This window comes from Notolabrus celidotus, chromosome 10 (assembly GCF_009762535.1).
Source record: "Notolabrus celidotus isolate fNotCel1 chromosome 10, fNotCel1.pri, whole genome shotgun sequence".
Taxonomy (NCBI): domain Eukaryota; kingdom Metazoa; phylum Chordata; class Actinopteri; order Labriformes; family Labridae; genus Notolabrus; species Notolabrus celidotus.
Genome location: NC_048281.1, coordinates 3994868 through 4007577, shown reverse-complemented (window position 1 = coordinate 4007577; position 12710 = coordinate 3994868). Strand labels below are relative to the sequence as shown.

The 12710-nt window shown below is 41.2% G+C and overlaps 1 protein-coding gene across 6 annotated transcripts in view; it reads right to left on the bottom strand.

Moving 5' to 3' along the window:
- The window catches only part of ptpn4a (protein tyrosine phosphatase non-receptor type 4a), a 124652-nt gene that overhangs the window by 48709 nt on the left and 63233 nt on the right, over positions 1–12710 (bottom strand). For 4 of the 6 annotated variants that reach the window (XM_034694167.1, XM_034694169.1, XM_034694166.1 and 1 more), the window contains exons 3-7: positions 6645–6752; positions 4974–5016; positions 4195–4273; positions 1687–1731; positions 1399–1451 (exon numbers count right to left, since the gene is read on the bottom strand). In XM_034694167.1, the coding sequence (XP_034550058.1) occupies positions 1399–1451; positions 1687–1731; positions 4195–4273; positions 4974–5016; positions 6645–6752 (328 nt within the window). The remainder of the gene's footprint in view (positions 1–1398; positions 1452–1686; positions 1732–4194; positions 4274–4973; positions 5017–6644; positions 6753–12710) is intronic. The other 2 variants (XM_034694168.1, XM_034694171.1) reach the window with 1 other exon arrangement.

The window sequence follows — 12710 nt, the reverse complement described above, 5'->3', positions numbered from 1 at the left end:
GAGAGTGATGAGAAAGACTAAACAGATAAAAGAAAGAGGCAGACAGAAGGCAAAACAGGCTGCGTGAAAACAATGAGCCGCAGTAAAAAGAGAAAGAGCGAGTGAGACGGACAGACAGAGCAGTGTGTCAGGAGTCATTATTGTGATGACAGAGGGGCCCAGTCAGCGTTTAACCCACACGCTACATCACAACAGTAGATGGGATTAGCGCTGAGGCTGAAAGTCCGCTGGCATAGACGCCACTGTGGGTCTGAAGAGATGTTTTTAAACCAGCGGTTTGGGCTGAATGAAGGGAAGGAGGTGTTGGAAGAAGGACAAAAACTTCTGAATCATTTCTTTCTTTGCCAAGTGCATGTCTGGATCAGTTTATAGAACAGAGTATCGACTAGGGATGTAAACAATGAATCGAGTATGGATTAACTGATTGTTGGGAACTTACTCAAACACATTATTTGTTTGGATTTTCTATCAAGTGGAACAAACATCATGTGGTGTCATATTTGTTTCAGCTATCATGGAGGTGTTTTAAGATTAAAGCATGTTTCAGAACCAGCTGACTGAAGGTGTTGCTCACAGTGAGCTGAGTGACAGGTCTCCATGAGCCCTTTTTTTCTCCGTTGGCGGACTGATTCTGACCTGGTTGAGCTCCCGGCTGACACCTGACCACGAACACATGCTTATTTTTCTCAATAAGAACGAGTAGACAGAAAACTGGACACTGAGTCCTAAATATGACTTTGTTCAGTTGTCCTGTTGAAGTCTGAGCCTTCACTTTTATGACTGTGTGACCACAGAGATTATGAGCCTGCTCCACACATTGATATTCAGTGCGTTTAACATTTTGAACACCTCAATATGATCTGTAGATATTCAGCAATGTCAGTTATATACATTGTGTTGTGAAGGAAAATTTGAATCAGGGGAAAAAACCCATTTGGCATTATATTTGACATGGAAAACATTTCTGTTTGTTTGAATGATTAATCGATAAGTGATCGTTAACATTTCCGATCAAGATTGATCACGGAAAATACTTAGATTTACATCCCTAATATATCCCTGTTTTTATAACAACATGTTCAGAAACTGCTCATAATAATGCATCTATTTCTCTTCTTTGTTTCTTTCATTTGCCTCTGTACCATTCTTGCCTCAAATGAGTCCCAGCAGTGAAAATAACAACAGAAGTAGCATTAATTGAATATTTATATCATTGCAGACAGCATCAAATATCACCACACGGCTTAATTGAATCATAATGGCTTCAGAGCACCAGCTACAAATGCACCGGAGCAACCACAGTCATTACATTTAACAGTGTGTGCAGCTTAAGAGAGGCCTAATGAATTGCCTTTCTATTGCTGTGCAGAGTGGATGCATCCAGGGAGCACTACTTACATTGAACAGCATACGATGCCAGCAGTGCGGCTGTGTTGTGTGGACAGGGCAATCTGGAAGGCACAAGGACACAGTTAGACGTATAGATATTCAGTCTGGGGTCAAAAAAGTAGCTAATTTCAAAGAACAGTTTCAAGAGGAGAAGAGGAGCAACATCTTAAACATCTCTTCTAAGAATAAAGACCATTAATGCTTGCTAACAACAATAATACATCTATCACAGCAGCTCTTTATGAGGTAACTCTGTCTGTGCAGCGACATCTGATACACAGAGGACCACACACTCACCTTCCAGTAAATATGTCCTGCTTGATTTGGAGAAAATATTGGTACCTGAGGGAGAACAACACACTCTGTTAGGATAGGAGACCAGCAGGACCATTCTCTTTCAATGATTGGTTACAGTTTCATGTCAAGACAGATGGCATGTATGGCGTGAGTCCCATTATGTAAAATGATAGACATCCTTAAGCAGAGGTTTTTGTTTAAAGCTCCTCGAGTCCTTTCAAAATAAAACTCCATGAAAAACTCTGAACACAAACCGATGTATACAACACTTTTAAAGAGGGAGGGGTTGTCTGATAAAACTTTCAGGATTGGGTTACAGGCCTCACTTAGTTGTTCATAACACCAGATCATCATGTCACATCCAAAGCTCCCTCCCTGCTGTAACGAGCTGTATACAAAGTGTTAATGAGGCTCAGGGAGCGAGGCCACGACTGAGAGACTGAAATAGACAGCAGGCGGAAAAGGCGATATGGCGCTGCGACGCCTCCTCTGCATGTTGTTTATATAGAGCGCGCTGATGCAGACCTTATGTTTGCAGAGCTGTGGGCTGGAGTCATCATAATGGCCCTGATATGAAACATACAGGTTTCTTCTTTTTCTTTAATGAGCGCGCATCCATCGGAGAAGGAAGCTCTGCTTCTGGGTATCAATTTAATCCATGTAACAAGATGTCAAAATCTGTTCTCATATAATCCTCCTACTGTTTGTTTCACACACACCTCTACATTAGTGTTTATTTTATATCTACAGAGTATGAACATATTCACTTTATATTCACATATAGTTAGGGATGTAAGGATATATCGCAAGACGGTAAAAAATGGATACAAATAAGGGTGGATTAAAATCGATTCAACAAAATTTGTATTGCAACATTATTTTTAAACAGTAGAAGGCGCTATCTGCATTATACTGTGCTTGTTCAACATAATGAAGTCTCTTGCTGCTCTCTCGTCACCCCCTGAGTGGAGGTGTTTTAAGTTTAAAGCATGTTTCAGAATCAGTTGACTGAAGGTGTTGCTCACAGCGGAGACGCTCAGTTGGGGGCTGCAGCTGAGTGACAGGTCTCCATGAGCGCTTTTTTTCCTCCACTGCCGGACTGATTCTGACCTGGTTGGGCTCCTGGCTGACACCTGACCACGTTCACATGCTTATTTTTCTTAATAAGAACGAGTAGACAGAAAACTGGACACTGTGAGTCTGAAATATGTTTCTGTTCAGTTCCCTTGTTGAAGTATGAGCCTTCACTTTTATGACTGAATGTCTGCAGAGATTATAAGTCTGCTCCTCACGTTGATATGTTACAATGTTACAATGTTACAATGTCATTTAGCAGACGCTTTTATCCAAAGCGACATACATACGAGAACACAAGCAAAGATCTAGACAAGAGGAAACAAGATCAGTAAGAGTAACAAAGTGCTTCAAGTCAATTTGGGTGCAGGTACTGCCAAGCAGTGTAAAGGCAATGCACAAAAATAAGTAACGAATTTTTTATTTTTTTTTCCCCGAAATAAGGAACATCTACAATGAAGCAACCAACCAATTTAAGACCTTCCATTATCATCATCAACAATTAACATCACCACAATAATGACCAAAGTACCAAGTGCTGGGTCACTCCAGACCTGAACACAGATTCCCAGAGTAGAGCAGGACAGTGTGAGTCAGCTGTAGCTGGAAGACATGGTCTGCCACTGGGGACAACAGTGGAGAACAGTCTAGCAAAGTGCATAGTGCTTCCTAAAGAGCTGGGTCTTTAGCTGTCTTTTGAAAGTAGAGAGGGACTCTGCAGATCGAATGGAGTTGGACAATTCATTCCACCATTTAGGGACAACAGAAGAGAAGAGTCCAGCTAGTGATTTTGATTTTGAGGCCTTGTGTGCTGGAAGCACTAGGCGCTTTTCAGAGGCTGAGCGTAGCGGGCGAGAAGGGCAGTAGACCTGGATGAGGGGTTCCAGGTAAACTGGAGCAGTTTTGGTGACTGCTTTGTAAGTCATGATTAGAGTTTTGTATCTGATGCGAGCTGCAACTGGAAGCCAGTGTAGTGAGATGAGCAGGGGAGTGACATGAGCTGTCTTAGGCGTGTTTAACATTTTGAACACCTCAATATGACTGTTTGAACACCTCAATATGATCCGTCACTGTTCAATACTGTCAGTTATATATACTGTGTTGTGAAGGAAAATTTGATTCAGTGGAAAAATCGCATTTGTCATTATTTTTGACATGGAAAACATTTACATTTGTTTTATGCTTAATTGATAATTGATTGGCAACATTTCCAAAGATCGATCACGGAAAATACTTGAAATGTACATCCCTAGTTCAGATGAAACACTGCACTATAAATGGAAATCTACACCACAAACATGTATACGTGGACCCCTTTAGCTTCAGCTCAACACCTTCCATGTTTACACCCTTCCATCTGATGAAATGGAGCTTTCACATGGATGACTCACAAACATTTAACATTCTTATCCTCTGTAAATGTCTCACTCTTACCGTGTGTATTCTTCCTGAAGTTTGCCGGGGTCTGTCACAAAGAATTTGACTCTGAAGCTCAAGTTATAGGGAGACCCTCCTGGAAACATGATGGTGAACAGTCAGAGGGGCAAACACACGCTTGAAGCAGATTTGTACACAGAATATGAACTTTCTCCTCTAGATTTCTCTGATACTGTTGGTGCTGCTCAAAGTGAAAAACAGAAACTTCTCTTTCATGCTGCTCATGCCTGAGATACTGACTCTTATGATGACATTGTTATTGTAACAGTACAGGACACAAACAAGTGGAAGAATGAGCCAAAGGGAAGAATAAGAGAGCTTACATTTATACTAACACATCAGTGGAATTCAAAGAACTATGTTCAAGGCAAAAGTCTCTTGTTGTTCTTCAATGAATCAGTCACCCAGCATAAAACCGAGTTGAAACGCAGTTCAATCATTGCTCGAGGGGGACTGCGCTTCTCACTTGGGCTACGTCTTAATTGTTCTTCATGTTACAAACTCTATTACTCATTATCAAAAAGGAGTCAAGTTGAAATGAAGTTTACCCGTTGCTTAAGGCAGATTGAGGATTTCTAACTGGACACTGTAGCTTTAGGTAGAGTGTGGATGATTAACTGTAAGTGAGGCTGAGGTGCACACGACTACAATGAAAATCCAGAAACTAAGTTGGACGTATAAAGAACCGTCTCAGCTCTATGACTGTGTGCTGATTCCTGAAAAAGCCCGGGACTGGTTAAGTTGGGAGGAGGTGGTGTGTTGTGGATTTCACCTACTTTTTAACTGTTTCCTGATGGGCTTGTTGGGATCGAGCCAGCGCTGTAAAATATTGATTGAGAGACACTTAGAGACACCAGAACGCTTTCACAGCATGAAAACACAACGTTAATTATTCACCACTGGCCACACACACACACACACACACATACACACACACGCCTGACACAGTGCATATGGACACAAACCCACATCAATATATCGTATGCAGTGAGACGCATACATTCTAGAGAATTACACACAGAGTCATGATGCATCTCATTTTATGAGACCGAACCAAGTACAGAGTCTCTCTAGAGACACACGCATCCATACTTATGCACACATACACAGGTTTGAGTTGACCTTTACGTAATGTGATTCACTGAATTAACATGGCGACAATTTCCCAGTGAAGTCACCCTCAAGGTGTCCCACTGCTGCGTTACTAGGGATGTAAGGATATATTGCAAGACGGTAAAAAATGGATACAAATAAGGGTGGATTAAAATCGATTCAACAAAATTTGTATCTGGATATTATTTTAAACAGTAGAAGGCGCTATCTGCATTATACTCCGCTTGTTCAACATCATGAAGTCTCTTGCTGCTCTCTCATCACTCGCTGAGTGGAGGTGTTTTAAGTTTAAAGCATGTTTCAGAATCAGTTGACTGAAGGTGTTGCTCACAGCTGAGACGCTCAGCTGGGGGCTGCAGCTGAGTGACAGGTCTCCATGAGCGCTTTTTTCTCTGCCGCCGGACTGATTCTGACCCGGTTGCGCTCCTGGCTGACACCTGACCACGTTTAAATGTTTATTTTTCTAAATAAGAACGAGAAAACTGGACACTGAGTCCAAAATCTGATCCTGTTCAGTTGTCTGGTTGCAGTAAATCCACATGTAGTAGTCTGAGTCTTCACTCCCCATGCGTCCACAGAGATTATTTATAAGCCTGCTCCTCACGTTGATATTCAGCGTGTTAACATGTTGAACTCCTCAATATGATCCATAGCTGTTTAATAATGTCAGGAAGGAACATTTGATTCAGGGGAAAAAACACATTTGTCATTATTTTTGACGTTCACATATTTTAATGATTAAATGATAATTGATTGTTAACATTTCCAAAGATCGATCACAGAAAATACTTGAAATTTACATCCCTAATTTAAAGAGATTGACCTTATTTGTTTTAATATTTAATACTTTCATTTGAGAATCGTTCACTTTCCATTTCTCTATAACTGTTCTGAAATTTTACAACAAGGTATTTTTGTACGCTGATTTTAGTTTTTTTGTAAGGTGCTGAAAAAAAGTGTGCAGTGGTTTTATTTGAGTTACAACACACCTTCAAAATGAAAAAGGATGACTTTGTTTACAAAGAAATATAAGAGAACAAATATATATTACAACTGTCCATATCTGAGAAGTGAAATAAAATAATAGTTATTTAAATTTTCAGTTCAATCCAGTTTTCTTGAAAATCGTTGGAAAATCATGACTGAATCGTATCGTGAACCAAAAATCTGGATTTGAATCGAATCGTGGGTTGAGTGTATCCTTACATCACTATGAATTCATCCACACATTCGATGATCATAACTTGCTAGAACATCCTTCAACTTATCACATTCGTATAACCACAAACACACACTCACACACACTCCTATAGATCCCAAAAAATCATACTGACTGGTGAATCTAAGGAGTCATCAGCCAAGTGCAGGCCAAAGTAGTCTCTCTCAGTCAGCTCCAGGTGCTTAAAGACGGCATCCAGCAACAACTGGCCATGATCCGACTTCTGCGGAAAAGAAGAGAAAACAAGTTCAAGTTGTTGTTTGAGACACAGACTTCACACAAAGACCTCTGACTCACGTCCTCCCTGCTTTGGAGAAAGGTCAAAGAAGAAAGAGCGAGGGCATGTGATTGAGAGAGGAAGTATATCAACCACATCCTGTCACATATTAAAGAGAAGAAAGAAGCACGGTGCTGGGACTCCTTCACACAGAGAGAAGCCTTTTTCCTTCAGAGGAATCTAAATAATTCAAATGCTCTCATTGCGACTGAAACATTTCTCTGAGTTTCACATTCATCCATGACGAGCGTTGGTTAATATCTTTACAACCACAAGGGTAAGAACATGCATGAGGGATTAAGCAGACGTGTGCCTGAGGGCTGTTGTCATGTACTTCACTGTGTGGCTGATTCAATGACCATGTAACATCATCTGACATATTTCTACCAACAAAGCAAAGTTAGGGAGTCTTTAAAACACTATAAACAGAGTCAGCATGAAAACAGTACATAAAATCCAACAAACACAGTAAATTAAATATGTATCTGCTTTGAAACTGTGTCACTGGAGGCAGAGAGAACTGGGACGAATAGACGCTATGAAAGGGAACACTGGATTTAAAAGAAAGATGTCAAAATATGATACTATGATCCTCTTCAATACCATGTGCTTTACAGTGATAGACCTTTATTATAATGGATCATTCAGAAAGAGATATTCTTCATTTCCAGACCTAACACGGTCTCAGCAGATGGCTGTCTAACATGAGTCTGGTCCTGCTCGAGGTTTCTGCCTGTTAAAGGAAGTTTCTCCTCTCCGCTGTAACTAGCTAAATACTGTGAGGTGCAATGCTCATGGTGGATTAAGGTGGGGTCAGACTGAGTCTTATCCTGTCTTGGTGTTGGGTCTCTGTTCATAATTTGACATAGAGTGGTCTAGACCTGCTCTGTTTGAAAAAGAGTCTTGAGATAAGGTTTGTTGTGATTTTCCACTATACAAATAAAGACTGATTGATTATTGTGGTATTGAAACAGGTATCAATGTCATTTGATATTTAAAGGTTCAAAATTATGTTTCTGTGACAACTCTGTTTCTAAAGCCATTTTCCCAGTGTGGGAATTCATGGATTTCAAATAATCATGAAGCAAAAAAAAAATGTATTATCGGTCTGAAATGTTGGTCATACTGCATGTTATGTCTAAGCTGTAGCACGGCAACCTGCCGCTAGTCAGGGCAATAGCTTCAGTTAGTGCCTGCTGCGATAACGCTAAAATGCTCTACTACCTGGATGTAAACAAGCACAGGTTACATCTGTGGAATCTTGTAATGCAACGTGGTTTGTTAGTATGTTGATCTAGTAAATGGAGATAAAGTTGAGTGACCAGCACAGGCATGATAACAGATCGGCACCGGATCTGATCCGTTGTGTTCCGTCTGCGTCTCTGATCTGGCAGGTTGGAACGCAACGGATCAGATACACAAGACTTCTATTTTTGCCGGATGCCGGAGCACGACGCATCAATCTCAACAGAGCAGATGGAGCGGGACAGGAAGTCAGGTTTCACCAAAACAAAATGAAAACATCCGGTTAATTTTCAGAATAAAACCCTCTGTGTTATCACCAGATCGTATTTCACTTAACTACAACAATAAACCGTCATGGCCTGGAGTCAACAGGTCAGAGGTTTTCAGAGGACCAGAAAGAAAACATGGATGAGGAGAGGAGGAGGAGAATCCTTGATTCAGTGATTACCGCTGGAAAACCTTGGTCACATGACTCCAGCTGTCCAGCGGTCCTGCTCCGTGCGGTGTCCTGAAAACGCAACCGGTGGGTACTAGACCATTCAGTGCTTTATAAACCATCAGCAGGATTTTAAAGTCTATTCTCTGACAGACAGGAAGCCAGTGTAGAGATCTAAGAACTGGAGTAATGTGATCTACTTTGTTGGTCCTCGTTAGGACTTGAGCAGCAGCATCCTGTATGAGCTGCAGGCGTCTGATGGACTTTTTAGGGAGTCCTGTAAAGACACCGTTACAGTAGTCTAGCCTGCTAAAGATAAATGCATGGACCAGTTCTTCTGCATCCTGCTGAGACATAAGTCCTTTAATTCTAACTTTAGTCTCACTCAGCAAACCACTTTGACATTGTTCACTAGCAGACTGTGATCCTGTGTTCAGCCATGTTAAAAACATTTTCCCCAGTTTAGACTGTTTTGTTTTTTTTCCAAACATGAGACAAGTCAGCTAGTGGGACTTCAACTTTCTGTTAAAATGTGGGAAAAAAATGTTTAAAAAAACAAGAAGGGAAAAAAACAGTCATTGAGTAAGTTGAAAAACTTTAGTTAAGAAATGAAGGTTCATTGTTACATTTTAGTCCCTTTACTAACAGAAAATAATGAGATAGGAGCAGACGGGGTGTGTGGCCAACTGTGTTCACAAAACTGTCAGCAGATCAGAGAGCAGCAGATACAGAGGAGTCAGAAGCTCACTACTGAGGAACATTTTTGGCACTAAACAAATGACAAAGGAGGCAAAAAAAAGAGAAAGACACAACAAAGTTCGAGGCTGAAACCACACCACCAGTCTGTGACATGGACAGAGGAACATTCCGAGAAGAGACTGAAGGTTTAGGTAATTAGGTTTAAGTGAATCAATGAGTGGGAGCTTTAACGTGGTTAAGTAACTTCAAACCTTCTCTGTTCAGACAGGAAGTTCTTTGCTGTAACTCAACAGGAAGCAGAAAGAATGTGAGCATGCTTCAGAGAAACTCAATCATTTCCTGGATTTAAAGTCACGGTGAAGAACTTTAGTGTTGATTCTGCTTTGGATAAAATGTGTGGTGTTTTTCTGGATGGATGTGAGACTGCTGGTAGTCAGTCAACAGTAGTATGTATGCAAGTGCTCGTCTTAGGGATGGGCAATGATTTTCGAATATTCAAGTATTCATTCACTTTGTAAAAATCGAAGAGTTACTTTGAATATTTTCTCATTTCAAAAGTAGAATTTTTCATCGTTTTTACCAGTGCCTGGTTGTAATACAGTATTCCCACCAGATGGAGTCTACAGAGCGTCTTAAAGCTGTTTGCTAACCGCATTAAGTAACAGAAGAAGAAGAAGAATGCTAACCGCATTAAATAGCAAAAGAAGAAGAAAACATTAGAGACAGTTGTGGCGATTTTCTCTGTCTCTGAATCTCACACTACTACACACGTATTTCCAGAGACTGAGCATGGCTGTAAAATGTAAACACACACACACACACACACACACACACACACTGCGTCACAGAAACACCGACATAAAGACTGAGACAGTCACTGTCAGTGCCCACTACTAGCAGCAACTCGTCCTGCTGCTGGTTAACACGACTACTTCACAAACGGGCTGTTAACAGGACAGGTGTGTGTGTGTGTGTGTGTGTGTGTGTGTGTGTGTGTGTGTGTGTGTGTGTGTGTGTGTGTGTGTGTGTGTGTGTGCGTGCAGGATTATTTCAATAATCGTCGAATAGATGCAAATGATTATCGAATAGTATTTTGGCTTGAAATTCCCATCCCTAGCTCATCTCTGGAGCTACTAATAATAACAATAATAATAACTGATATTTATATAGCGCGTTTCAAGAAACCCAAGATCGCTTCACAGGGTCAGGTATGGGGTCTGGGGGGTAGGTGGGGATAACACTAGCTAATGGGGAAAGGCCTTGAAGAAAAGGTGCGTTTTGACTGCTTTCTTCAAAGTGTCCAGGGTTGGGGCGCTGCGAATGTCAGGAGGGAGAGAGTTCCACAGAGTAGGGGCTGCCACCCTGAAGGCTCTGTCCCCGAAGGTCCGCAGCTTAGTCCGGGGGATGGAGAGGAGACCCAGATCCGAAGACCTTAGGTTCCGGGATGGAGTGCGTTAGCGTTAGAGGAGGTCAGCCAGGTATTGGGGGGCGAGGGCATGCAGGGGTTTGTAGGTGAGGAGGAGTTATAGGTGATGCAGTACTTAACAGGGAGCCAGTGGAGGTGAATGAGAGTGGGGGTGATGCTACAATATGTTCACTGAAACACTGTAACTGACATCATTTCTTAATATAATTTTTATTCTTATTGACTATACTTTCATCTCTCAGAAAGTTCTGCTGTTATCATCAACTTTTCAAAACTCAAACAAAACAAAAAAAAAGTTGTGAGTTATTGCAGCGGCCTTGATGAGTCAGCAAACCCAGCAGGTTAAAGACTGGATGTGTTACGGCCTCACATTACCAACAAACTTCAGTCAGAGATCAATACTAACCAAGGTTTTCATCTCCAGGTGTCATGAGGGATTAATGAGGTCTAACTTCAGCTTGAAACTCCTGTCTGGGACCCCGGCCTAATGAGCTGTATTGTTTCGGTCATAATCATTGTTTTCCCTACAGACCTGAAAAAAGCTGCTTAAGCACACCTGATCACCTTACAATCAAAATCACAGGCGAAACAACAAACTAACTCAAAGTTCACTTTAATCCAGATATTAGAGCCTTTTTCCAGACAGGAACAATGAAACTGAGTTTGAAATTACTTTATATACTACAGTTAATGTAAGGAATAAATTGAATGTTGATTTTAAGTTAGTTTACATTCACTTTTAAAAGAAAGGAGTTGCTAGCATAGCATTGGGATGAAACCAGAGGGTGAGATGTTATATATAAAGGAAGGAAGAGTGGCGGATTATGATAAGAACGCTGTTTTTATTAGAGCCTGAGAACGACAGGGCAGAGGAAAGAGAGGAAAGAGAGGGATGAGGGAGGTGTAGGGAAACAGGAAGAAGCCTGAGGAATTATTTATTAAACACATCATTAATATCCCATCGTTTCATGAGAGAGTAGGAAGGGCGAGAGGACAAACTGTGGGACCGCAAGTGGAGCAGAAATTCACACCTGATCCTGCTGCGACTTTGAGAGAGAGAGAGAGAGAGAGAGAGAGACGGAGTGAGAGTGTGAGTGTGTAACTCCATCAGGGCTCCCATGGGAGAATACACACAAACACACAGTTGGTGCTCTCGTCTAACGCTCTCCTTTACCCTGGTGACACACTTTTACAGCGCAGCATGTGTGTGTGGGTGTGGGTGTGGGTGTGGGTGTCAGAGGAACGGACGGCATGATAGTTGACAATTGACATGTTGACATGGCAGCCCTCTAGGATCACAGGCAGTCTTTTAGAGCTGTGTGTGCAAGTGCTTCTGCTCGCAATCAAGTGCTGTCAGAGCCTCGTTAAGTCAGTGAGTCAACGCTCGTCCCCTCTGCGCTCCATCCCTCACTTCATGCTCACTTCCTACAGCTTCACTAACATGTTTGAATGACTGAAAAACGACATCTCACAGTGTTAGACATGTTAATGTCAGTTTCAGAGTCTGGCAGTACTGGATACTGGAGGTGTTGGTATTGGATGACTCTTGAGTCCTAGGAATGTAATCGAAGGAATCAGTGAAAACAAAACTTAAGTGCAGCAAGAAATACAGTTCAAAACTTGACTGGATTCAAATGAGTCCTTTGACATTGAGAAGGACAGGATTGATGCTGAAAGGTGCAAAACAAACTTCTATCATCCATTCTCAATCAGAGTGACGCCCTGGTGTCATCCTTGGAAACAACAGCAACTTATCTCAAATCTAAAAGTCCCTAAAATACAGCAACACAAACAATGACCTCAGTCCCATCACTCTATTGTACTTTTGTGTGTTCTGATCCTCATTCTGAAATTTAAAGTTTTACAAATCATATGCATCTTTCAAATTACAGATTTAATTGACTTTGGAGGCATTTTTTGATTGCAGCATCCACAGCATTGTTCTCAAATTAAAATTTGAAATGCCAATGGCCGAACTTGTGCTCTTTAACTCATTGCACAATACACACAACAGTATTATAATATTAGGGCCGGGCAATGATTTTTGAATATTCAGATATTCGCTCACTTTGTAAAAATCAAAGAGTTACTTTGAATA